Genomic DNA, 27,925 nt, shown 5'->3' with positions numbered 1-27,925 from the left:
CTCAAGCATTCTGAAGATATCCCCAGAGCTAACAAATACTGACATATGTAAGTCACAGCACCTTTCCCAAGAATAGTCCAAATCAGCAGTGCACATTAACACACACATGAATGCTGGGGATATGCCTGTACCTACACCACTGCTCTCAGTTACAGCAAGGTGAAATAAGAGTAACAAGTGAACTTAATAGCTTCACAAGAAGGAAAATGTTTTATAGTCATATACTTGACCCTATCAGGAAAAAGCCATCTAAAAGGATTTGCAGCTGGTTGCAAAGTGCATCAAGGGAGAGAATGGCTGGCTCTGAAAAAACCCACAGTCACTTGTGACATAAATACACATTCTAATGACAGAGATTTGGTAATATTATTTTCACAAACCAAACAGTACAAATTTCAAGTTATTTCACTAATCAGACGATCAAATAAAAATGGATGTGAATATACTCAGTAAATTCATATATACATTTTTTTAAAAGGTGCTATTGTAAAATAACCTACATAACAAAATTTGGCAAAGAGTAAACAAAATCATTAACAATAAACCAAAAAACATGTAAAACTTAAGAAAACACCCAAAGAATTAAAAAAGATATCTTTCATAAGATTCAGAAATTAAATTATGTACTATTTTTAAGTGTGCATTAAGCAAGTTTATACTGCACTTTAACAGTCTGAGAAATTTGACATTTCATTTATATAAATGCACATGACTGTAGACATAAGTATCTATGACTGACAGCAGTAATTGGACAACATAAAGGTATCCTGTAGATGTGTGTTGCTGCCATAAATCTGGGATGCAGGATTAAAAATGGAGAAAATAAGGCATGGCAATACTTTGCACAATTTATTGTGAGTGCAAGCTAAAAACCCAGCAACCAAATTCACCTATCAAGTAGCAGGACTACAAGGGACTATCGTTTACTTGGATGCTGGAAAAGCTAAAGAAAAGAAAAACCACAGCCATAGATTGGTATTTTAGAAACAGTCAATCCATACTATTTTAAGAAAAAAAGGATGATTTATTATATAAAATTATGATTGGCAGAATACAGAAAAATTATTTCTTTTAACTTTACATATTTATTATAAGTACGAAGCAAAGTGTAACAATTAGAAGAACTCATTACAAACTACCGAAAACTCTTCATTTGGTGAAATTATTCAGGTCATAAATGCACTTCAAAATATGTGAAGTATAAAACAAGTATGAAAACAGGGATCTTAAATAATGATTCCTTTCAAAAACTAACCAATAAATGAGCACAAGAAAAAGGTTTTCAGATTAGACCAAAAAAAAAATCAAATGTACTGTCAGTTGGGATTGTTAAACTAAAATCATTAAACAAAAAACCAGCAATTAAGATTCAAAAGAGAAAACTAAATGAGTAGGACTCAAAAAAGAATAAGGGTATTCCAATACTATATCTATTTTCCTACTAATAACAGAAAAGGAGGATTTAGAGGCCAATTGTATCCTGTAGACCCAGGTGCTCTCAAAGTATTTGCACTGAAGTCTTCTTGGTATGGACATATAAATGAACCTTACTATTACTCAAAGGTGAGAAAACTTACGCATTATAAAGGAAAGGTAACCAATTATAGACAGAGCAAAAAGAGCACACATTAAAATGATCAAATTCATCTCTAGCATAAGACTAGAATAATCGGCTTCTAAACAATTCCTTTGTACTTTAGTAGATGAGGGCAAAGCTTTTACTGTAATGAAAAGGCAAATGGGAGGTCTCTGATAAGTTGGAATGGTCATAGAAAAAAAAAGATACCTACCAGAAAATTTGCATTAATATCTATAATCTCATTTGTAAAAAGAAAACTCATCAAGCTTACAATTAAACTCCTTTAAAAATAAATGAATAATATATATGTAATATGAATCATATGCCAAATTATACTCTATAGTTACAAGTGCTATTAATAAATACATTTGATTCATGCTACAAGAGAAAGAATTGAGACAATTTCACATTTCAGAATTCCTGAGTCTTATCAGAGAAAAACAAGTACCAAGAAAACAAACAAAATAAACCTACTTTTAGTAGGGCAAATAACACAAATTTGGGCATTACCTTAATATCATATTTATAGTTTTAAAGCTGAAGACTATGGGAACAATATATATGTACTTCAAAGAAATTATAAACATGTTTTTAAAGCTTGGTTTTTAAAAAAGGCGTTTTGATCAAACAAGGCCACCTGAGTGACATCTTCAATGATGGTAAGCCCACCATTTTAAAGGAATAACATCTTTATTTAAAAGCCTAATTATTAATATAAAAAGGAAAAAAGCTTATTTTAATAAAATGTTTTAGTACGATTGCAATGGGACAGCCCTTTGATGAAAAATCTAAGGAGGGTAAAGCCAATATAACTAAATTAGAACAAGAGTTCTAATTTTGAGCCACCATCCGCTAAATAATTTCCCTTTTGCTTTGCATATTACACAGTGAAAATAAACAGGTATCTTAAGAGCACTTCAGTCCCACAAGGTAGGATTTAAGCTTTGTGACTAGGTGTAAATGGCCCTGTAACAACATGATGCCTGCAAAAATACATTCAACTGAAAATTAATGTCTGTTCTCTAACTAGTAAGGAAATGGGAAGCTAAGTGGCCCCATTTAAACAACAAAAAAATAAAACAAAAAACACAGTTTATCCTTTCTGGAAAGACTACCAAAGCAAAGAACATCCAATAATATTATATATTTAAAACTGCATACTTTTACTCATCGTTATAAGTAGGAAAGATGCATACAAACTACTCATGGGCTTTATAAATAAAGACACTAAGCAGAAAAAATATTTAGGTTATTTCTCTGTTCGTAAATATCCAGAAATAAGACAATTAAAAAACACTAAAGTGCAGACCTATAGGCCAATACAGGCATGATAAAGAGGTGCAGTAAAATTTGCATCTACATTTACACTTACATATCCAGAAAATGATTCTTGCTTTTAAAAAAAAATTGTGCAATTTAAAAACTAGTCAGTTTTGTTTGTGCCGTAATACAATTAGAACTTGTCTCTGCCCACTAGTGGAGTGACTGCTAGACTTTAGACAGCACACTAGGCTCTTAACAATCACATATCTCATCAGAATCATACAACATTGATTCCACCTCCAGAAAATGTTAGGGTCCTCTTGTTGTAGAATGAAGAGCCACTGGTATTTGGTTGATTGCCTTTAACCAGAGAGGATTTCAGTTCCATTTCACAAGCTACAAGAGCTGCATTCAATTCCACTTGAGCTCGATGAACTACATAAAACATGAGGCCTATACTTATAACAATCTGTGAATAAAAATAAAACATTACAGTTATCAACATTTTATACAGAAAGAAATACATCCAATAAATATTTGGCCTAGTAATGCTTCAAACGGGGTGTTTCTCAAAGATGGTAGGTAAAAGGTTATACCTTTATACACAGTTTATACATAATTATTGTTTATTCTTTCCTTTGCTGCTTCTCCTGGGAGAGGAGGACCAAAGTCTACAGGTAACCATTACATGGTATTAGGAAAACACACATTCCTTTTGGTTCACTTGATACAAGCCAAGCTTGTCTCTTTGCACCAGAAAGCTTTCTTCAAGGAATAAAAAATGTCTACAATAGAGGTAACAGCTGGCTAAACTGTAGTATAATTTAGTATTATACTTTTGCATGACTGTCAATGCATAGGTATTTCTAAGCCCACGTAGTGAGAGGCACTACCATCTACAATGAACTACCTGCTGCAGCCAAAAGTACTAAGGACCACTTAAAAAAATGAAATGCCAATAAACCTCCAATGAAATTAACAAGAGATTGTGAACAAGAAATTGCCTGTACTTAGGAAAAAAGAAAAACAGAAGAAAATATGATTATTATTTAAAAATATTAGTCAAAGGGATAATAGAAAAATCACACCAATCAAATTGAAAGTCAGGTTTCTAGTCTTAGCTTAGCCATTCACTAGAGATGTGATTTAGGGAAGCTTCAGTTTCTCATTGTCCTATAGGAATCTGTAGTCCCTCTGTGCTTTAACATTCTATGTACCATTCCTCAGAATGTCTAATCATTTTCTAAATGATTTTTATTCCAAAGTTCATCTGTGAATCAGTTCTTTAGGATTTGGAGCAAATGTAGCAGGTGTTATTTAATGTCCCAGCAAGTTTACAAAAGTTGCTGTAAGCAAAAGTGATACTAAAATATAATACAATTTCAATGAAATCTATCCATAATTATAACGTAACTTTTATGGGTAAAGTAGTCTAAATCCAAGTGTTGAGGGTGGTGGAGGAGGGGGTAACAGAAGCAGAGCATACTGGGGATATGGTAGGTGGGAGAGGAGAGGAAGTTAGAACCTGTGCAAGGGGGTACCATCAAACGAGTACCCGTCACTCAGTAAAACTGCAAATAAGTTAGGCATCTTAAAGCTGGGTCTTTAAATTCTTTAATTGTTTTCTGTTAAGTTCTCTTAAAAGAAACAAGATATATTTACTGAAAATTCCTAAATTTGCTACTTATCAACAAATGGAAACACCACGTAAAGAGAGAAAGAAAATGTGAGAGAATTAATGGGGGGGGGTGCGTTGTGAATTAGATGCTACATTCTGTTTAAAACATGTGAATTCCAGGTGCCTATTAGACATCCAAAAAGTTCATGGATGTCATTGAATGGGTCTGAAGCTATGGAAAGAGGGCTGAGCCAAAAACATGTGCTGGGGATTGGGGCAAGGTGGGGGAGAGTCTTTATCCAAATACCCATATTAGCAACCATCATAGTAATTGGATTTGTTGTAAAAAAATAAATAAATAAAAATAAAGGTTCAGAGTAGGACTAGAAAACTTAAGCTAGAATCTTCAGAAACACAGATATAGGGGGTGAAAGGAAAAAGTTAAGCATAAGCCAGGCAAGTGGAAAAAAAGTTAAGACAATGGTATCAAAGAAACTGAGGGAAGAGTGTTTTTAATAATAAAGACACTGTCAAGAGTCTTAGACTGCTAACAGGTCAAGCTAGATGAGACCTGGAAAGTACATATCATTTAGACAAGGTTGCTGACAACCCTAAAAAGAGTAGTTTGAGGGAAGGAAGTGGTAGGGCCACAAACAGCAGGGTGAAATGGTTACATCTTTAAGTGGGACTTTCCCAGCTGCACTTCTGATCCCAGGGCCTGATGATTTGTGCTGATTGTCTCCCAACACCCCCTCTTCCTTAGCCGAGTGAAGTGTTAAAAAGGATTTAGAAAATAGAAACAAAGAGTATAGACAATTGTTTTAAAAGTTTCCTTATTAAAATGAAATCAAAGAATCACACACAGGCAGGTCAAGCCTCATACAGACAGGCATCTCTTTTACTGTTAACTGGAAAGCAGGCTAAGCCGGGGCAGGGATATAAGAAGTTACAAGATTTCTCAGATGAAAATTCAGGGGTTTCTCATTTGAAGGCTTCTGATTTTTCTGTTAAGCAAGAGAGGTAATCTGTTGACAATGAAGAGGGAAGCAGGTGAAGGAGTCAACATTGTGAGGAGAAGTCAAGACAGTTTAAAATAGTTAACTATTTCAAGACAACAGCAGGTGAGTGAGAAGACAATGCAGTGTTGGGACGTGGAGCAGTGTTGAGAAACTAGGTGAAGATTTGCAACCATGAGTTAAATATCAATCCATTTGGTTATATGACTTCCCCAAAAGAATAAGGGCAAATCACATAAAACTTGGACATATTCAGGATTGGGGTTCTGGGTGCTAGGTACATAGAAAAATAACAGGCATGGAAGAGTAACTAAGTAGACCCCAGATTCGAAGCTGAATGTCAGTACAGGTTGAGCATCCTCTAATCCAGGAATTCCAAATCTCAAAGGTTCCAACCAAAATTTTTTGAGGACTAACAAAGACACTCAAAAGCAATGCTCATTCGAACACTTCAGATTCCAGACATTTGGATTAGGGACACTCAACAGGTAAGCATAATGTAAATATACTAAAATCTGAAGAAATTCAAAATCTAAAACATATCTGGCCCCATGAATTTCAGATAAGGGATAATAAAAAATAATACAACTGTACAAGAAATAGTTGTGGCTTCCTATGAACATTTATTTTGTATTGTTTTATTTTAGGCTGGTGGCCATAAAACTCAGAGGCAAATTTGTGGCTCATTTCTAGAAAATAAAAGGCAACTCATGAATATACTTAGTCTGCTAGCTTTAACCTAAGCTCTCTTTTTATTCTTTGGTATATATTTTATAAGCAGCATTAAATGTTTCCTGATAGAAATTAAGCTGTAACTAATATCCATTAAATCAAGCATAAACTTGTCTTCACTTTTGTTCATAAATGCCTAGGCTAAGAATTATGTGCCTCTTCCCCACTGTCTTGTATTCTAAGCTTAAATTTGCTAGCTTAACCAAAGGGTGAGAAATTACTAAATAAAAGATTCTATAGTTTAAATAGCACTATGAACTTCATTGACTAAAGTTGAGTATTACTAAGATGCACAAAAATATAAAGTTTCAAATAGTAAAAGTCGTCTCCAAGCTACTAGCAATAAGGGATTCGAATTACTCAAACATAAAGTCAAAGGAAAAAATAATGTTTCAAATAGAATACGTATTTTCAGGAAACTAAAGAAACATAATATGCTTAACTTAATATTAAAAAATGTGAGAATGCAATTTAATTAGAATTTTGCACTACTTTGGGATGATCATAAGTGTTAAATTACATACTATACTATAGACATAAGGCATAGAAAGTTTGACTTCATCTGATTAGCAAGCTGTATTAATATAAATAAACCAACTGTAACAAAAACATTTAACTTAGATTCAGATTATCTAAAGAAAATACAGCTCTGGGGAAAAAAGTAAAGAAAAATAACTCATTCCTTGCATGTCAAAAATATTACAAAATTTTTCTTAAAGCAAGTACTCTTATTGATAAGCTTTATTTAGGCAATATTCCCATGTAAATATTCATGGTTTTACTTTATGTACTAAACTTGTACCTCATAAGCACAAAGAAAATTAACTCTGGCTTTATTTTATCATAGTATTTTAAATACAATAGGGCCTCAAAAACTTGAGAATAATGCTAACAAAAGTAAATCTTTAATACAGTACTCTATACTCAATTAGTTAAATTAAAACTAACAAGTTAAAATGCCAGTAAGTCTGGAGGACTGTCTCATTTGTATTATCTGCTTAGAGGAATATAGTTGTCCCCTGTATCTGTGGGGTATTGGTTCCAGAACCCTCACGGATTTCAAAATCTGTGTATACTCAAGTCCCATAAATAAAATGGCATGGTGGTTGCATATAACCTTTGCATATCTTTCCACATACTCTAAATGATTTCTATATTACTAATACCTAATGCAATGCAAATAATATGTAAATAGTTATCGTAATAAATTGGTTTATTTGTGCTATTTTTTATTGTTGTATTATTATTTTTAATTTTTTTCCGAAATATTTTTGATCTGTAGTTGGCTGAATCCATGAATATGGAACCCATGGATAGAGAGAGATGACTATATTCTACTGGTTATGAGCATATTCTCTAGAACCAGCCACCTTGGTTCAAATCCTGGCTCTATTACTTATAGTAGGGACTTTAAACAAGTTACTATCTAATGGTGTCTTGGTGAACCAGCTCTTGTTGATCAGAGGTAGGAGGCTTGATTTACAGCACTTGCCTTTTCCCATAGTGTAAATATTCCCTTAATGGCCAACTTCAAGCTACCAATGTGATGCCACTGAATGCAGAGTTGGGAAGAGATGTATAATACATAATTGGCTCAAGATAATAAACATCTGTACCTCCTAGGGTTTTGGTAAGGACTAAATGAGCTTAAATATGTGGCATATAAAGCATGGAATAAAGGTTAGCTATCATCATCACCTTACTAGTTCATACAAAATTATAATAATTTTCCATTTTGTTAAATCTCAGGAATAAAATCAATCACAAATAAATGTTTATTTCTGTATGCAAATTTAAAGGCACTAAAGAAATTTACCTACACAAAAGTATTTTCCTCTTTTATCAACTTCTTATATAAAATTTTATGTTTCCCAACTATATTATACTTTGCATGATGATAATCCATTACACAAGTCTTATTTGAACTTGTAATAGAAAAGCTTAGATATTTTTATGAGGTAATACTTTTTAAAACAAATCTTTGTTTCATATCAAATTGTACTAGAAAGAAATTTACATTCTAGCATAATACTATAGAAAATACAAAAGATGAGTTTCAATAATTTGAAGATAAAGTAATAACATAAACATTCAACTCTGCCCAATCATACTAAAATTATTTTCAGATACATTTCACACAAAGTCAAAATACAGTATTTGATTTGTGATGACTCTGAAAATAATCACTGCAAAAATAACCCTATTTGTCATTATTTTTTGCCTCTTTAGGAGGATTTTTCTCTATCAATTGAGTTCTACACACTTGCATATATCCACATAATTAAAACATTTTAATTCTGTCAAAATATGAAGTAGTACTGAAAGAACAAATTAAAAAAAAACTCTAAAATGGAAAAACCCTCTGATTATTTTCAATGAAATCTGTTAAATCAGCAATGTCATACAAAAAGAAAAAGAGAAAAAAAAGAGACAACCCTTGGCCTTAAACTCACCTGTAAACAAAAAACAAAATATCCACTAACACTCTGTTCTGCAATGACATCTTCCATTGTCCGCAGGGTGGTACCCAAGTAAGAATTCAGAAGCTGGGTAGGAAGCAGTCCAACCGAAGATGCCATCAGATAGTTGGGTAATGAGAGATCAGTAATCTAGAAGAGTAGATTAAAGGGAATGATGCATTATCAAGTAAAATTTCAATTCAACATTTAAAAAAGTGTGTATAAGTCTAGATAGTGGTATTTCCTTGGGAGTAGAGGGAGTTGACATCTTTACAACAGTATTCTGACTTTTCAAAATGATTATAAAGAGAATACATGCAGAATGTAGAAAATTTAGAATAAAAGTAAATTTTAATATTCTATCATACTACCATTGAAAGATAACATTTGTGACTCTCTTTTCTTATGTGTAAATAAAATCCACACATAGGTAACTTTGTAAAAGCAGTTTTGTAAGTCTTTCTCGTATCATTAAGTATTCTTCATAAACATGCTTAAATAGCAGTGTGGTTGCTAGGCTTTGAAGCCAGATAACCCTAGAATGGCATTTTGGTGCTGACAATTCAATGAGCTACTCTGTCCCTAAACAATCTGTTTTGTTTTGGTTTGGTTTCGCTTGGAGAGTCTTGCTCTGTTGCCCAGGCTGGAGTGCATTGGTGCAATCTGCAATCTTGGCTCACTGCAACCTCCGCCTCCTGGTTTAAACAATTCTCCTGCCTCAGCCTCCCAAGTAGCTGGGACTACAGATGCACACCGCCACACTTGGCTACTTTTCTGTATTTTAGTAGAGAAAAGGTTTCACCATGCTGCCCTGGCTGGTCTTAAATGCCTGAGCTCAGACAATCTGCCCTGTCTCCCAAAGTGCTAAATATCAGTTTTTTCATCTGTAAAATGAAAATCATCACCAGCTTAGATGGCTGTTCTTAGGATCAGAAATATTTCTAAAGTATCTAGGTAATACCTGGCGCATGACACTCAAGAAAGGTAAAAATTATCATTATTATGCATTTATACTACCACTGTGTGGATATAGCACAATTTAACCACTCCAGTTGTAGAATATTTACATTGCTTCAGTTTTTGTATATATGTAATTACACAATTATTTTTGCCTCTTATTAAAAAATTCTGAAACTATAATGACATCTTTTGGAGATTAACCTGTGTGGTAGGCAACATCTAAAATATTCTCCTGATATTCATGATATATCAAATCTCCTGATATTCATGCCTTTGTGTGATCCCTTCCCCTAGAGTGTGGGCTGGACCTTGTGCTTGCTTACTTTTTTTTTTTAATTCTTCATTTTAATATTTTTTTACACTTTAAGTTCTAAGGTACATGTGCAGATCATGCAGGTTAGTTACATAGGTATACACGTGCCATGGTGGTTTACTGCATCCATCCCCCCGTCATCTACATTAGGTATTTCTTGTTATTCCTCTCCAAACTCCCCACCCCTTGTTATCCCTCCCCTTCCTCCAACAACCCTTGACAGGCCCTGATGTGTGATGTTTCCCTCCCTATGTCCATGTATTCTCATTGTTCAATACCCACTTATTAGTGAGAACATGCAGTGTTTGGTTTTCTGTTCTTGTGTCAGTTTGCTGAAAATGATGGTTTTTGGATTTATCCATGTTCCTGCAAAGGACATGAACTCATCCTTTTTTATGGCTGCATAGTATTCTATGGTATATATGTGCCACATTTTCTTTATCCAGTCTATAATTGATGGACATTTGGGTCGGTTCCAAGTCTTTGCTATTGTGAACGGTGCCGCAGTGAACATATGTGTACATGTGTCTTTATAACAGAATGTTTTAAAATCCTTTGGGCATATACCCAGTAATGAGATTGCTGGGTCAAATGGTATTCCTATGTCTAGATCCTTAAGGAATTGCCACATTGTCTTCCACAGTGGTTGAACTAATTTACACTCCTACCAACAGTGTAAAAGCATTCCTACTTCTCCACATCCTCTCCAGTATCTGTTGTGTCCTGAGTTTTTAATGATCACCATTCTCACTGGCATGAGATGGTATCTCAATGTGGTTTTGATTTGCATTTCTCTAATGGCCAGTGATGATGAGCTTTTTTTCATATGTTTGTTGGCTGTATAAATGTCTTCTTTTGAAAAGTGTCTGTTCATATCCTTCCTCCACTTCTTGTCTACAGCAAACAAAAGCAGAAGTGAGAAAATTTCACTTCCAAAATTAGGTTACAAAAAGAACACAGCTTCCACTTCTTCCTCAAGCAAGTAAGCTTCCTTGCTATAAGTAGCTCCCATGGAGAGGCCCAGGTGGTAGGGAACTGATGTCTTTGGTCAATAGCTAGCAGAAGTAGCCGGAAAAATAGCCAGTCAGTATCCTGGAAGTGGATCCTCCCCCAGTCAAGCCTTAAGATGACTGCAGCCCTGGCCAAAACCTTGATTGCAGCATTGTAAGGGAGCCTGAGTCAGAGGCACCCAGCTAGTTGTACAGGGATTCTTGACCCAGAGAAACTGTGAGACAATAAATGATTGTTTTAAGCTACTAAGTTTTGAAATGGTCTGCTATATAGCAATACATGACATATGTATCTTAAGTTTGTCAGGATTTTCAGGATAGATCAGTAGGAGTAGAATTATTGGTTCATATAGTAAAAAACTTTATTTTCCCAAAATGTTCACAAAGATTTAACACACCTGTCAGTATGTGCTATATAAATGTATCCATTGTGTCATACTCTTACCAACTTTAAGTATTAAAGTTTAATCTTTCTTATTTTGACAGGAGTAAAAATGTTTTGTCATTATTTTATCTGTACTATTTTAATTAACATTGATATGTTTTCTATATAATTTTTTTTCACATTTTCTTATGGCTTTATTTGTTCACATTTGTTCTTTTTTATTGGGATGTTAAGTGTTTTTCTTGTTTGTTTTTAATAATTATTTATATAGTGAGGGCAACCTGTTGTCTATTATATGTGGCATAAAGTTTTTGCTGAAGTGTCTTTATATCTCTTTATGTTTTGACATACAAATGTTTTAAAAATTTTATATAATCAAATATTATCCATCTTTTTCTCTTATTTTTCCATTGCATTTAGCTTTAGAAAGTGTTTTAAGAGCCTATTGTTGGTTTCTACCTATACAATTTCTTCTGATTATGTTTTCCTTTTTAACATTCACCACTTATTCCTTCTGGAATTTATTCAAATTAAGGGTGAGGATATAGCCTGATCCCTCCCCTTTTCCAACAGCCAATTTTCCCAGCATTAGATATTAAATAATCAATAACTTCTCCACTGACTTATGTTTACTTTAGTAGAAATTTAGGTTATTTTATATTAAAAGGGCTTATTTGGAACTCTAATACTATCCATTTATATTTAAAATCTTGTACTAGAACTAAAACATAGGTATTTCAAATCTTGTACTGAAACCAAATTGTAATAAAGACTACCAGTTAATACCTAGCAAGGAATTTCCCATTCTCTTCAAAGTCCTTCATTATGCTGCTTTTAAAAATTGCCATAACTGTTCTGATCGATTTATTTTTGCAGATCGTTCTGCCACTCAGAAAGAAATCAGTAAATTTTATGTTGGGATTAAAGTAAATCTGAATATTAATCTGGATAGAACTGAAACCTCTACAGTATTAGGTATTCTTATCCAGAAATGTTTCTTTTATACCTATACTAAAATCTTCTTTTATACCTATACTAAAGTTTGGTCACTTTATTCATGTATCTCATGCATTTCTTATTAGTTTATTTCTAATCATTTCCTGTTATTATTTTTGCCACTACTATTTGAAAAGTAACTTTTCCATATCCCCATTTGAGTATTACTGGTATATAAAAAAGCCACTGGCCACTTTATTAAACTTATTTTTTTTTAACTAATTTTAAGGTCTGATATTTGGCTATGGGTGACTTTATAACTTTTTCTTTTTGTCTTTTTTTTTTTTTTTTTTTTTTTGAGACGGAGTCTTGCTCTGTCACCAGGCTGGAGTGCAGTGGCGCAATCTCAGCTCACTGTAACCTCCGCCACCTGGGTTCAAGCGATTCTTCTGCCTCAGCCTCCTGAGTAGCTGGGACCACAGGCGCGCGTCACCACTCCCAGTTAATTTTTGTATTTTTAGTAGAGATGAGGTTTCACCATGTTGGCCAGGATGGTCTCCATCTCTTGACCTCGTGATCTGCCCACCTCAGCCTCCCAAAGTGCTGGGATTACAGATGTGAGCCACCATGCCCAGCCGACTTTATGAATACAACCTAATCTAAAAATAACATAAGTCTTATTTTCAATAAAACTACATTTATCTCTATTAATAGGTAATGAACTGGAGATGCATCACTGTGCATTGGAAAGACTATTACATTGACTGGTTGTTAACAATCTACCTTATTGATCACTGACTCAGTAACTGCTCATGCACAACGCTTCAATAGGTGCTTGGAAGAGATTAAAAAGTAAGACACATAGTACAAGTAGAGGTACACATAAACTACTTCAGAAACAGGCAGAATGGGGAGCCTTCAGAAGGACTACATTCTGAGCATTAAACAATAAAGGGTGAAAATTAGTTGAAGTGGAGACCAAAGGGTAACTTTTTGGGAAAAGAGGCATTCAAGGCAGATACTGAAAGCCTAGTATGAGTTTGGCAAGCAAAGATAGAATGAGAAAGGCAGGTGTTCCAATAAGAGAATGAACAAGGACAAGGTGGCAGGGAAAGTACAGAATGTATTCATAAAGTTGGCAGGACAGCTAGGAATGTTTGTAGGGCACACACTAAGAAACCCTGTAAAATAAAGACAGGAAAACTAGATGGGGTGATATTTGTTGGGGCCTTGGATAAAAGAGGAGGGAGCATATATTCAAAGGAAAGGTTCCAGGGAGTCTAGTCAAAGACTGATGTGAAGGAAGCAAAGCAGAGCAAGATTCCTCCTTCACTTTAGGGCACGGACAGGAGCAGAGAACTTTCTTTAGAATAAACATGTCAACTATAGAAAACGAGAATATAGGACAAAAATGAATGTTATAGAATTATATTGCAGTTAATAATAAAACATATTATGGAAGTTATCTTTAAAATAAATATTTCAGCTCTAAAATTTCAGAATGCAATGCTTCTGGCCACAGCCTTTACCTTTAAATATAATGAAGTTTCTCTAAATAGAACACATAACTGACATTTACAGATGACATCAATAATATTCAAATGGATAATTTAAGAACAGATTTCATAAATCTGAAACAACTCTACCACTCAACATGACTGCTGCCCAATGCATAAATTACATAAATTGAAGTTTATAAAACCTTTCATGACCAAACGTTACCCTGGGAAAAAGTGTTATTATGCATACATTTCTCCTTTCTGAAGAACTGTATATATAAAGAAAGCAAAAAATTAATTTTAGTTAATAATTGTAAATAGTTTTGCTGGAGTGTTCAATGCTTTAACCAATGGAGCAACACAGTAACATACATGCACACAGTTTTTAAACTAATAACTTTATTAAAGATGAACAGCTTCTTCCAAATAATTTTAATATGGCATTTTCTATATGCAAAATTCTATTCAGAATCTCCATCTAGATCAGTCTTTGACAAACATATTTGGAATACTTGTTCTACAAGGAGACATATCTAGCCTTCTCTTCCCAGTAAGTCTTCAAGCACCAAAGTTCTAAAATTCTGTCTCCTTGTTCTACTTTGTAGAAAGACATTAAACATGAGCCTAGATCAGTACCACTGGAATTACTGTCTGTGGCACCCTGAAATTTTGGCTCAGAAGTTGTATTCCAAATCAAAGGACCCCTAAATTTCTCAACCTAGGATATCAATGTTATCTTGCTATTCTGTTTTTATGATGAGATACCACAGGGAGAGTGCAAGGGATGGGGAACACAACCTGATTGTTATCCTCTCATGTTTTAAAAATTCTAGAAGCACTATAAAATTATATATCCTCTTATTTCCGTACTGTGATTTAGTTGGAGATGTGATTCATCTAACTGGGTCAGCAGGGGTTAATGTAGAACATTACTTTACCACTACACCAAATAGATCCTAAAAACAAAGAAGTGCCCCATCTGGGAAGGAAAAAAAAAAGAGAGACAAAAACTAATTCTGAAGGGCAAGAACTGATTCACCTCTGAACATGGCATTTTGGAGCTGACAACAGAGAACCTCTGTCTTCAGATCTATCACTGGGACATTCACTGAAGCTGGGGCTGTGGTCGGTCCTCTTAGGCACGGCACCAAGTAAAGCTCCCAGGAAACCTAACTCAGCTCTTCTACTTTCTAAGATTATAGCTGTTTATATAATGGCCTTACCACTTTAACCCACCAAGAAACTTTGTTTGTACATAGAATATCTTGTCATGGATGTAATGAAGAACATAAAGGTGATCTGTATTCAGAAGACCTCAAATGTTATGTGCAGCTCTCTGAATCTAGCATTAGTTTTGGCAAATTATACCTTTCTGTATAGACTTGTTTCTTGGTATTTGGGATGCTGCTTATTAACAAAGTTACTATTCAAATATTATAAATTCCAATTAAAATATATTTAATCATATAGGAAAAAATCATGAATCCCTACAATTGTTAAGAAAGGATTGGTCAAGAGAAATTAAAATGATCAGTTTGGTCTTTTTGCCTAATTAATATTTACTGAAAAATTATTTTACTGTATATATCCCCAAAATACTTCCTATTATTTCAGAAAAATTGAGGAAGAAAAAGAATTCCGAAATGGAAACTGTTTTTCACACTCAGAAAAACAAAACTTAAAAATCAATTTAAAGAAAAAAATTAACTGCCCATTCTCCTTCCTTTGCTCCCCAAAATACCTCTTCATCTTTTCTGTGTTCCCAATCTCAGCTGCCCTAGCTGGAAGGCTCATTAGTCAGTCACATAGCTAATTCCTCATTTCCCACATCCAATATCTACGTCTAGTCAACCACAGCTTCTTACCTATCCACTGTCTGGGCCTACTCCTAATTCAGTCTCCTTCTTTCCAGTCCTGACACATAGACTACCCCCATTCACTACCTATGCTAACTCCTGCAAAAATCTTTTTAAAATGCGAGCCTAATCCTGCTAGAACTCCCTCCTACTGCCGTGAGGTTCTTCAGAGCACAAAGTGCTTCACGATCTGGCCTCAGAGCATCTTATGAATCCTGTCACACTATGACCCGGTCACATCTAAATTTTCCCAGTTCCTAGAATACTACTTGCTCCCCTTTCCTCTGGGCCTTTCTACATTGTTCCTTCTGGGGAGTACAACAAGCACGTCCTTCCTCCCACTCCTTTTACTCTGAAAACTCCTACACTGTCTTTCACTATTCAGTCATCAATTACGCTAGGAGTAAACCTTCCCAGATGGCCCAAGTCTTTTCAAGAAGTTCTTTCAAGTGCTCTGACAGAACACTACACCTCCCTGTCTTCTTGGCACTGGAGAACAACTGAAGGTTTCACCATTTGTTTGCCCCTCAGCGCTTTTCCAGACCTAAATTCTGTGAGGAAAGGGATCTGTCTGTCTTGGTCCTCACTGTGTCTCTAGATCTTAATAAATGCCTACTATTATTAGGTGCTAAAGGTATGTTTATTGGAGGTTGGATATATCAACGCCAACATTGTTTTGTTTATAAATATGGAAACCTAAAATAGTTGACAGTTTAGAAACAAGTTGGAATGCAAAGTCCATTTTTAATTGGATTTTTAGAAATTAAGAACATTCTGACAAACACACAGAAAAAAAGTTATAAATAAAAATTAACTTATTATCAGCAAAATTTACACCATGATTTACCTAGAATACTATTTCTCCAGCGGAATGCTACCACCTCAAGGGGCAGACTTTGTTTTTTTCACGGCTATACCTCCAGCATTTAAAATAGCAGCTGGCACATGCTAATCACCTACCAATTATTTACTGAATGAATACTAAAAATATTTCCAGTAACCTCAAGGTGAATCTAATGTCAAGGCTAAGACCCTCTCACTAGGCTCTCTCAAGGAACCCTGAGAATACTAAAAAAAAAGTCTTGCTACTGGGGGGAAACAAAACAAAACAAAACAAAACAAAACAAAGGGAACAAGGCCACAGTGCTGAGATCCCACCCTAATAGCTGGAGAGGGCTTCAGGGTAAAGAGATTTCTACGGACAGAAATGGTTACGTCAATGTCTGTCTATAACACAGAAGCCTCTTCATATATGCAAGCTTTTTCATTAGTTCAATCACCCTAAATTAGGAAATGATTTCAATGGCTCCCACATATCTTAGGGAGGGGTCACCAATTTATTTAAGAATCTGGTTTAAATCCCCTTCCACCCTCCCATTCCCCCACACAGAGGTCCTGAATCTTCTCCCCAAAGGAGGAAAGTGTGTATCTTATTGTACATAATTTCTGGAACACAAGTTGAAAAGCTCTTCTTCATATAATTTGACATACTTTAGATTTATAATTTGTAATAAAAATGTATCATATACCTTCTATATACATATACACACACACACACACACACACACACATACATATATATACACACACACACATATATATATGGCCCACTTTAAAGCAGGAATAAAAAAGATACAAAGATAGAAAACTACAGCTGACTGTGCAGTCATTAAAAGTCATGTTGTAATACATATAATGACAAGATACTCATTCAATCAAGCAAAGGTCACAAAAATCATATTAACTCTATGTTATATAAAAACACATCATCAATAAAATGCAAAGAGAAAAATAAACATTAAAATGTTAATGACTTTTTCCTTTGTACTTGCTATAGTTTTCAAAGTTTTTACAATGAATATAGAAAAAAACTGTTAAAATGTTTTAATAACCTCTCTGCTTCTGAAATAAATTTCTTTTAATCTAGAAAGGGTTACTAAAACATACTGTATATATTAATGTAACAGGCTGGAGATACAGATTAGTGAATTGTAAGCCTATGTATGATACATAAAAACTACAGAAGCTGATGAGATAACTAAAAAGACACAAAGAGGGGAAAACAGTTTCAAGGAAATAATGGCCAACTATAGTCAGTGGTATTGTGAGGTCTCAGGATGTGCACTGAGATGACATTACACAACTTGGTCATCCTATCTGACCCTTAAGGGCTAGAGTCCAACTCTTTCAAAACACAGACTGTGTCTGCCTTTCTATTTTGCCTGAACTGGCAACAAACCATTACACTTTAACAGTAAAAAGAAATTGCTATTAGATACACTGATATAGTGACAAGCATTATGACCCATCATATCTTTATCTGAATCTATGGCTGTATCTACAGCAAATAATAAAAATTTAAGAAAATAAGAAAACATTACAGAGTAAGAACTTACAAAAATAAGAAAAGGTGTATTTTTATAACACACACTATCACTAAATGATAAAAAATAAAAGATAATGTTACATTGTTGCTCAGAACATTTTCTTTATAAAAGCAAACTCCGACCTTGTCTACACCCTCTCATTTTGCATATAAGGAAAACTGGAGGCCAGAATCATTAAATGACTTCACCAGGGCAGGCAAAGAAGCTAAGACAGAACTAGAAGACCCCATAGGATCCATAAGCTAAGACTATACTGTATTTGTGGCCTTAGAGTCATTTACCAAAAACTTTTATTTAGTTGTAATAAATTTCAATCCAACTGTAAACTAAATTACTAAAAGTAACTTATCTTTTTGATAACATAAACTCTATAAGAAAACTTGAGAACAATTATATCTCCTTAAAGTTATGATGACATCCTTCACTATTACTATGTCAGTCAATACCAGTTCCACAGGTCCCTGGCTCTCTCCAAAACAAAGAATCTACTTGTTGCTTCAAATCTATGGTAGGCTCATACAAATAACCAAAGTAATTGGCAGTTTGGTAACACAATTCTATAAAGCAGTTTGCTAAGAAGTGAGCCAGGGTGATGGATAAGGAAGGTCTTGTATTTTTAAATTTACTCATTTCTATTTTGTTCGCATTTTACACACAGTACCCATTTATTGCTTTTGTTTAAATAATTGTTGTTGTTGTTAAATAAAAAGGTAAGATACATGTAAGAAATTAAGGGCCTCTTCCTACAGTTACAGGGGCTTATGCTCGGTGGCTGTTTTGCTGCTGTGACTCTAAGGCAGAAGTTGGCAAACTTTTTCCATGAAGCACCAGGTAGTAAACATTTTAGGTGTTGTGGGCAGTAAGGTCTATAGTAACTACCCAATTTGTTGTTTTGGCTTAAAAGGAGGCACAGATAGCACGTACATAAATGAGCACAGCTGTATTCCAATAATACTATTTACAGATGCTGAAATTTGAATTTCATATAATTCTCATGTACATGAAATATTATTCTTGTGTTATTTTTTCCAACCATTTAAAAATGGAAGAATCGTTCTTAGCTTGTTTGCCATACAAAATTGGGCTGTGGTTTTCTGACTCCTGCTCTAATATCAGGGATGATACATAAGTCAACTGTATAGAAGCTTACCCAGTCCTCCATGTCTGATATTCAAGGTGCTCTAGGACAAGTATCTACAACTGGAATCAGGATGTGTCTGGGAAATCCAGCTCTTCTTGGACCAACACTAGTACCCTGGGTAACTTAATGACTCTAATCATTGACTAACTGTGTAATTTTGGGCAAGTTATTTCACCACTCTCTGCCTCGACTGCCTCAGCTATAAGATGAGGATTAGGGCCGAAATGAGCAGTTAATAAGTTATGTGTGCATGATTAAACATGCCTGGCTATTAGTTAAGTGCAATATAGGTATTTGTTAATTTTTTTTTTAATCTCAGCTTTATTGTCCTCATTTTGGAATGCAGAGGATGGTGAGAAAGAAATAGTAAATAATGAGCAAATTATATATTTTATCACAGCTTTGCAGCACATATTATTAAACACATCGCACAACAAAAAGTATGGCTCTAAAGAGTAACTATAACTGTTTTAAGATGACACTATAAATGTTGGAACCAATCTAATGTCAAGTTTCTAGCATGCAAGGGAGAAGAGGAAAAAATGGTTCAGAGGAGATAGGCAAGGGAAAGCACCTTTCCTTCTTTCATGTTATCCTTCACAGTCAGCTCCTGCTTCTAAGCCTGGGCCTTTCATGACCACTGCACCTAACTTCTTTGAGGGAAGCCCAGATGAATTTCTTTAATTATGGACAAGGAAAATATGAATTTTAACTGGAATTTTTTTTAAAAAAAGAAAGATGATTTCAAAGATAAGGAGGGATGTGGAAAATACAAGAACTAGGCCTAGAAACGGGGCAGCTCTGGTCAGCTGGAGGGGTATGAGGTGGAGAGGGTGGAGGCAGAATGGAGTTCTAGAAGGAAGAAGGGTAAGTCAGACTAAAACCAACATCAACTTTAACTAAGCTTTCTTTTTTCTCACATATCCTGGGTGAATTCAATAAATTGTTTTGGTTGAAAGGACTATTTCTGTAAGCAGACAGTTCAGAAAAATAGTTATAAACAGGACAAAACAGACCATATCCAATGGCTTTGCAGGCCACCCTGCTATGGCCATGAGTAAAAATTTTACGGCATAATGTACCATAACAGCTGATCCTGGGCTCAAACCCCAGCTCAGCCACTTGGTAGGTGGGTGACTGAAGAAGTTCCTGGATGGTTGAGTCTCTGTTTCTTTTCCTTCTTTTCTATTGACCACACAATGCCAAATTGAGAGTTGTCCCTTGTCAAGCTCAGTTTCAACTACATGATTACCTTAAATCAGGTGTCCCCAAACTTTTTACACAGGGGGCCAGTTCACTGTCCCTCAGACCGTTGGAGGGCCGCCACATACTGTACTCCTCTTACCACCAATGAAAGAGGTGCCCTTTCCTTAAGTGTGGCGGGGGGCCGGATAAATAGCCTCAGGGGGCTGCATGCAGCCCGCGGGCTGTAGTTTGGGGACGCCTGCCTTAAATTATTACCAAGAACAAAGTACAACTTCTTCTTCACATACTTAATATGTAACAGACATAATCAAAAGAAAAGCCCACATTATTGGCAATCAATAAAAACATAATGAGTCCTTACTATATGTATAACTACACCAGGCAATAAATATATATTGAAGAAATAAAGAGATGGTGGGTTGAGACCCTACCATGAGACCGTGGTTCAAAGTTTGACTCTACCATTAATTTAGTACCTTGGTGACCTTGGGTAGTAACAACAGAAACGACAAAAGCCAACACGTGTTTGTTAAGCCAGGCTCTGTTGCAATGTATTCATCTCATGTAATCTTCTCAATAATCCTATGAAGTAGGTATCATTACTTTGCTCATTTTACAAACAAAAAACTGAAGCACAGAGAGAATAAACAACTTGCCCAAGGTCACCAAGATTCTAAACAGACAGCAGGACTCCACAACACCAGCCCTGTGCCCCTAACTAGTAGACACTAGTGTATAATATGTGCATAATCACCTTCTGCAGGGCTGGTTTAAGATCAGAAATATGTTGAAAGAGCCTAGGATAGTAGTGGGCACACAATAAGTGGACAAGAAAAGGCCCAAGATACATGCTATACTGAAACACAAAGTAAATTAACAATCAATCTATTCAGGTTCCTTAGTTCAACCTTCTTTCAAAGTCTTGGGATGGTTTATTTATTATTACTCAAGATTGGGTCAAAGTTCAAATTTATATTTCATGCTACAGGAGGCTATGAAAAAGAAATTTAAGTCCGAGACTATACCAAACTACCGCTAACACTAAACTTCATCTCTACAGAAATCCCTTTATCTGTTTCCACTGCCTCTACCAAATACCATTCCATAGTTGTTGCTTGGAATCAAGAGGTTTGCAAAAGGCATTTACAAGAAGAGAAGAAAGAGAAAGATTTTATTTCATCACAAAGAGGTAGATTGATTAGAATTATTCCTAATTCAAAATAAGTAACAATGATTTACTTTTTGAAACAAAACAATACATCAGAATCATTAAAATACACCAATACCTATGGCTTTGAATGCAATGATCTATTTTCTTCAGTACAGTTTTCTTTAAGTCTAGCTGAAGGGTTGAGTTCCTGGGAATCTCTACGTAAACTCTTAGTAGTTCAGAATCATTAATTTGGGAACATGGTAATCTACTTTTTTTAAAGCTCTTCACTTTAGAAAAGAGGAAAATGAAGCCAGACAGGGTCAGTAATTGGTTGCAAAGTCACAAAGTTTGTAAAGATCAGATTCCTTTCTTCCAATAAGATGGTCTCTTCACTAGCAGTGTTTCTATCCTTAATCAGTTGCATGGAGATGCACACTAGCTCTAGAACCTGAGTAAGCAGAACATATGAATGCAAGGACAGAAAAGAGTCTATAATGGTGCTTATACAGAAGAATAACATATGCTAATTGAGCAAAAGGTTATCTGTTCTGTATTCAACACCCAGTGATTTCGAAATGAAGCTCCTCCAAAGAAAGATAAATAGTAGGATTTTCTCCTTTACATCGCATTAAAGCACAATTACTTGAAGAAGAAAAAGCCCATTACAAATTTAGGAAACTCCAAAATCAAGAATCTACAACTAGCTCCTCCACTGTTGACTGAAACACTTTTCCTCAGTCCATGTCGCTAAAAACTTGAATCAAAACCCTGGATGTATTTATGCAAGCAAGAGAGAAAGCTAAGAACGTGAAGCTTTCCTCCCTAAATGCTGCCAAAGCTGCTACAAAAGATGACAAATATTAAAGATGGGCATTTCCATTCATGTCCCTGCATGCCCATAGTTAAGAGGGCTTTTTCATTTTTCATTACATTCCCATCCCGAAAAGGAAGATTAGTTTTTTATCTACCAAACTCTCTTGAGGCTCCGCGTTAGGTATGTTTTATATGTATGATAGATTTCCCAGGGTGTGATGGAAAGTAATTGCAACTCCTGCCGTCAATGTCACTTCTCTGCTGGTATTTATCTGATAGAGCGCCCTCCTAGGGCCGTCAAAGACCGCTGAAAAACAGACTTGGAGAGGGATAGGCCCGCGGGACCTTACTTACCGAAAACACTGCATTCTGAAGCCCAAAAGGTATGGGAGTCAGTCTGGCCAGGGCCACCACTTTCAGGCCGCTTCCTCCTTCCACGACGCGAATCACGGCGCTCAGCTTTTCGCTGCTCTGGATCCTGGTGGCCACCCAGGCGGTGAGCAACCGCTTGCAGACCACATGGGCGATGAAGGTGCCGATGAGGACGCCCATCACCATCAGACCCATGCCCAGGACGAAGCCGTACAGGTAGCCAGCGGCCACGTTGAGCACGATGTAGCCCCAGCCACAGGGGAACGAGACCACGATGAAGCCCACGACAAAGAGCAGGACCCCCAGCAGCGAGTCAAGGCTCTCCACCCACAGCAGGAGGTGCTGGAGGTAGCGGCGGACCAGGGCCAGGGAAGCGAAGCACAGGGCGGCCAGCACGCACACCAGCACGAGGCTCCGGCACCAACAGGTGCTGCTGAGGCAGCAGCAGCGCCAGTTTCTCACCTCGGCCACGCCGACCACCACGCCGCCGCTGCTCCCGGGGCCGCCCGCCAAGGCCCCGCCCGGCTCCGGCAGCTCCGAGGCCGCGGGCGGACCGTGGCGCTCCAGATAGGCGCCGAGCAGGGCGCCCGAGGCCGCCGCCGCTGCCGCCGCCGCGCTCGCCCCGCCCCCACGGGGAAGGCGGTCCGCCGGGCCGTCCCCGCCCGCACCCCGCGCCAGGGCCCAGCGGGCTGGCAGCTCGGCGAGGCCCGGGAGGGCGGCGTGCTGCAGCAGCCGGGGCAGCGCCTGGAGCAGGATCCCGCCCGGACTCCGCATGCCTCGGCCCGGCGCGGGCTCTCAGCCGGCCAGTCCCTCCGCCGCAGCGCCCGTTAGGCAGCGGCCCTTCATGGCGCCCGGCTCACCCGGCCTCGGCTCCCTGCGTCCGCTCAGGGGGCGGGAGACGACCGGAGAAGGGCGCGGACTCAGCGGAGGAGCAACGGCCGGGCAGGGAGTGAGGAAACTCCGGCCCCCCAGCGCCCGGGGAGCCCACCCCAACGGTGCCCGCCCCTGGTCGGCCGGAGGGGGCGGGGCCGCGGGCGCTCGGGGCGGAGCGGGCCGTGTTCTGGCCCCGCCCCCGTGACACGCTGCCCGCCAGGCTGTAGGGGCCGCGGGGCGTCCGCGTGGGCCCACGGAGGCCCAGGGCTGCGGCGGGAAACCGCCGGGAGGAGAGGAGGGGCTCGGGGGGGCGGGGCCGCGCCGAGGGAGAGCCGAGTGTTGAGCACAGGCCCGGGCACGCTCCGCGGCTTCCCAGGCTGGCGCGTGCCTGCGTGTCGTGGCGCGCGCTCCCCGTCCGGGACCGAGGCGACCCCGGTCCTTGAGAGGCTTGGATCCTCGCCCGGTACCTCCTGGTCGTTTCCGCAGTAACCTCTGATCGGAGCGGGCAGCTGTCAGGGGCGCTCACGTCTGCCGCTGCCCTGGCGAATTGGGGAAAGAAGAGTTCTTGTACTGCCCTGAGGAGGGTTTGGTAATTGTCTTTGACCCTACTCTCCCCCCGGCAGCCTTGCCTCCCCGGGTAGCGAGATCTCCTGGTGGGTTTCATATCCCTTGGTCCTTTAGGAGCTGTAAATATTACGTATAAAGTCACCTCACCCCCTTGACAGAACGCCCCTGTGACTCCAGAGGTTCTTTTTCGGGTATCAGGCATTGGTCTAGGGGCATTTGAAAAAGATTAACTGAAGGACACTTCTTAAGGGTTCGCTTTATCAGAGGGCAGCTTCTCAGATTCATTCACTGATTTCTTTTCCTCTTTTTGCCGGTTTATGGTTAGCGTTTCCCAGGTCCTCTCGCCTTCTTCGTTTTTATAGTTGCCTCAGCCATCTCATCCAAGCCCACAGCTTTGATCCTGCTGTGGCCCCCATAGGTGGTGACCCCTAGATCAGTGTCTCTGCCCACACTTCCTAGCTTGTGGTCTGGCCTGTGCACACATCCTACAGGCACCTCAAACTCAGCAGAGCTTAGTAGGTAGATGATCAACTCAGGCTCTGGCGCAAATCATGTTTAGTAACTGGTAATACCTTTAGTCCCTGAATCTCATTGTTTCTTCTTAAATTGTAAAATGAATAGTACAATTTTGCTTCATAAGAGTGTTGTGAGGTTTAAACCAAACAGTAAAGTAAGGTGATTAGCACTATGCCTGAAAATCAGTCTTCAGTAAATGTTAACTGTGTGATGGTATCCCTCATTAAAAGTGTGATCCCCCATAGACTTACTCTTCCTTCTGCGTTTCTTATCTTAGTGGATGACCTTCCACCCAGTTGCCTGCCAAAGAACAGAGCAGGACACGTTGGGTCCTTACTGATCAGGCTCCTTCCTGCTCCTCCATGCCATTCCCTTCTATCCACCCTGGTTGGGCTGAGTCAGGTAGAGTCCCTGCTAGGTGCCAGGCAAGTGCTGCATCCTTCGTCTCCTTTTCCAAGCCGTGACTTACATGGAGGAGCAGCTCTTAGTGATGCCACAGCATTTAGCTGAGGTTTTACTTCCTCTCTAGACACATCCCTGTATTAGTCCACTCTCACACTCCTATAAAGAAATACCTGAGTCTGGGTAATTTATAAAGAAAACAGGTACAATTGACTCACAATTTCGTAGGCTGTACAGGAAACACGGTAGCATCTGCTTGGCTTCTGGGGAAGCCAATTAAATGGGGCATCTCTCCTAGAAATTTTGACATTAGTATCTAGGCAGCAATTAAGACCATGTTTATGAGCAAGTGCATGGTGATAGGTGTGCCAAACATTTCTTGTTCTCTTTCAGGAAACTTACAGTCCTGGTACAAGACTATGGGGACCTAGCACTTCATATAGCCTGAGCAGGAGGGAGCAGGGGAGGTGATATACGCTTATAAACAACCAGGCCTCACTATACAGTACCAAAGAAGGATGGTGCTAAACCATTCATGAGAACTTCACCTCCATGATCCTATCACCTCCCACCAGGCCTCTCCTCCAATGGAGATTACAGTTTGACATGAGATTTGGGTGGGGACACAAATCCAAACCATATCCGTCCTACTACCTTCCCATCACCATCACCCTCAATTTGATATTTCTTCTCTTTCCCGGGCTACTTTCCATATGGCCATTATCGCATTTGTGCCATGGCATTGTAATTTTTTGTTTACATCACTGTCTCCCTCTTTAGGCTTTGAGTTTCTTCAAGATGGGCCCATTATTTAATCTAAGGGGCAATGAGCCCTCTTTAAATGTTTGTTGAATATACAAATGATTGCAGTTTGTAGGGGGGAAATGAAGGCAGGAAAAGCAGACAAAATTGTGTAGGCAAGAAGCCGTGAGGATCTGTGACGTAGGATAATGGCCCTGGTGTTAGCTGAATGGGGATAAGTTTAAAAAGGAGCCGGGCAACTGATTTGTTTTCCGAAGAGAGGGCGGAGTCTAGGATAACACCTGGGTTTCTTATTTGAGTTGGTAGATAATGGGGCCATTGACCACGAAAGAGACTACAGCAAGTTTTTAGGAAAGATACAGTCTCCACTCTTGATGCATGAGACTTGAGGTGTCTGTGATAACATCCAAATGTGATATTCCAGTAGGTGGTTGAAAATATAGTTATGGAATTAAATGGGGCATCTCTCCTAGAAATTTTGACATTAGTATCTAGGCAGCAATTAAAACCATGTTTATGAGTGAGTGCATGGTGATAGGTGTGCCAAATATTTCTTGTTCTCTTTCAGGAACTTAGCAGGATTGTATGCCCTGAACTCCCTGTGATGGGGTTGAACTACATGACCTGTTCTCCCAATTAATTATGAGCAGAGCATTTAATTGTTGATGCAAGACCTTCCAGAACTCTTTTTCTCTTTGCCATGGCAATCATCAACCTTCCAGAGGGCATATGCACTATCAATCTTAGTATTAAAGGGAAGATAATGCAGAACAGAATCCCAGCCACATCATGAAGGACATGTAAAGTGAAAAGTAAACCTTGGTCGTTTTAAGCCACTGAAATTTGAGCTTTGTTACCAGAGCAGATCTTTGTCATACTGACTAATGTGCATGAGAAGAAGAGGTCTAAGGAGGAAAACTTGTGAACACCAATGTGCTTGTTAGCCTCTTTTACTTGTAAGACAGAGAGACTCAGAGACTACTTTAATTAAAAGAAGGAGCAAATGTTTATATGGGTATATGAGTAGCTATTAGGAGCCCAAGCATAAGCTACTCTCTTATTTCTTTCTCATTGTGTCTCTGCTCTTCTCTGCCTCTTTAATCTATTCTCACACTACCAACTGGCTAATTAATCCTCTTCTTATCCTCTAGTCTGCATTTCAGAAGAATGTAAGCCAGTTGCAGGGCTCTTAGCTCCTAAGTCGCTTCATGGGCTGCCAGCAAACCTGGAAATGAGCTACTCTTGGGTCAGGTGCCCATCCTGCTCTAAACAGTGTCACTCCTACCTGAAACATCATCTAGCTTTCCTGGGTATGGGAGCTCTGGTAGGGCAATGCAAGCTGCAGTGAGATATTTCTACTCTCATCCCATTGCAATTTATTTTTCACAGAACTGTAAAAATTATATTTTACAATTGGACATCAGGTATGTCTTAATCCACATCTACCAGCCCACTACAACCAACCTAAAACCATTATATTGCATTAGAGAAAAACCCAACTTCCTGCCTGGCCTACAAAGCCCTTTATGATCTAGCCTCTGCTTGACATTCCTATGTCACCTCCTACCACCCTCCCTCTCACACACTCCAGCCACCCAGGCCTCCTGTGTCTCCCTTGGATGAGTCAAGCTGGTTTCCTCCTCAGGACATTTGCACTCTGCCCTTGCCAGTCTTTCTTATTTGAACACACTGTCCTTGGCTCTGAAAAAGCCTGATCTCTTTCTTCTGATTCATTTTAAGCTTTCCTGGCATCTCCTCAGAGATGACTTCCCTGATTACCCTCATCTAAAGGACTGCCCTCTAGACCTCAGGGTCCTGGTACTCCTTATTTTCTTCATGGCACTTATCACCTGAAATTGCCTTGTTTATTCCTTTCTTTCTGTCTTCCTTAAGCAGAATGAAATACTATGAAGGTGGGTATATTGTGATACCCCTGTGTTCTGATTCCCTAGAATAGTCCCTGTCACACTAAGTATTTTTAAGTGAAGGAAGAAGACGGTGGGCAATGTGCTCGTGTGCTGGTTGTTGTCTGTTGTCCTCCACCCAGGTTTAGTGTCTGCCTTCCCCTGGCTTGCTGTGAGTCTCAGGATGTTGGTCTCCTGAGACT

At 38.3% G+C, this 27,925-nt stretch overlaps 1 protein-coding gene across 1 annotated transcript; it reads right to left on the bottom strand.

Annotated features, from left to right (window-relative positions):
• Positions 1 to 1,003: 1,003 nt before the first annotated feature.
• On the bottom strand, positions 1,004 to 23,705 carry TMEM64 (transmembrane protein 64). The gene is made up of 3 exons (XM_003940528.4): positions 22,681 to 23,705; positions 8,662 to 8,817; positions 1,004 to 3,311 (listed from the first exon to the last, which is right to left on the bottom strand). Exons 1-3 carry the CDS (start codon positions 23,470 to 23,472, stop codon positions 3,120 to 3,122), a joined length of 1,140 nt encoding a protein of 379 aa, XP_003940577.2. The 5' UTR covers positions 23,473 to 23,705; the 3' UTR covers positions 1,004 to 3,119.
• Positions 23,706 to 27,925: the final 4,220 nt, after the last annotated feature.

This window comes from Saimiri boliviensis, chromosome 15, assembly GCF_048565385.1.
Source record: "Saimiri boliviensis isolate mSaiBol1 chromosome 15, mSaiBol1.pri, whole genome shotgun sequence".
Taxonomy (NCBI): domain Eukaryota; kingdom Metazoa; phylum Chordata; class Mammalia; order Primates; family Cebidae; genus Saimiri; species Saimiri boliviensis.
Note: the sequence above shows the minus strand (reverse complement) of the source record. Positions and strands in the feature narration are given on the sequence as shown.

Bases quoted from the DNA above. Each gene is read 5' to 3' on its own strand.
- TMEM64 (XM_003940528.4), bottom strand. From the start codon at position 23,472: ATGCGGAGTCCGGGCGGGATCCTGCTCCAGGCGCTGCCCCGGCTGCTG. The intron at 8,818-22,680 runs GTAAGTAAGGTC...CTACTCTTCTAG, and splicing joins TTCAGAATGCAGTGTTTTCG to ATTACTGATCTCTCATTACC. The intron at 3,312-8,661 runs GTGAGTTTAAGG...TTTTATTCACAG, and splicing joins ATTTTGTTTTTTGTTTACAG to ATTGTTATAAGTATAGGCCT.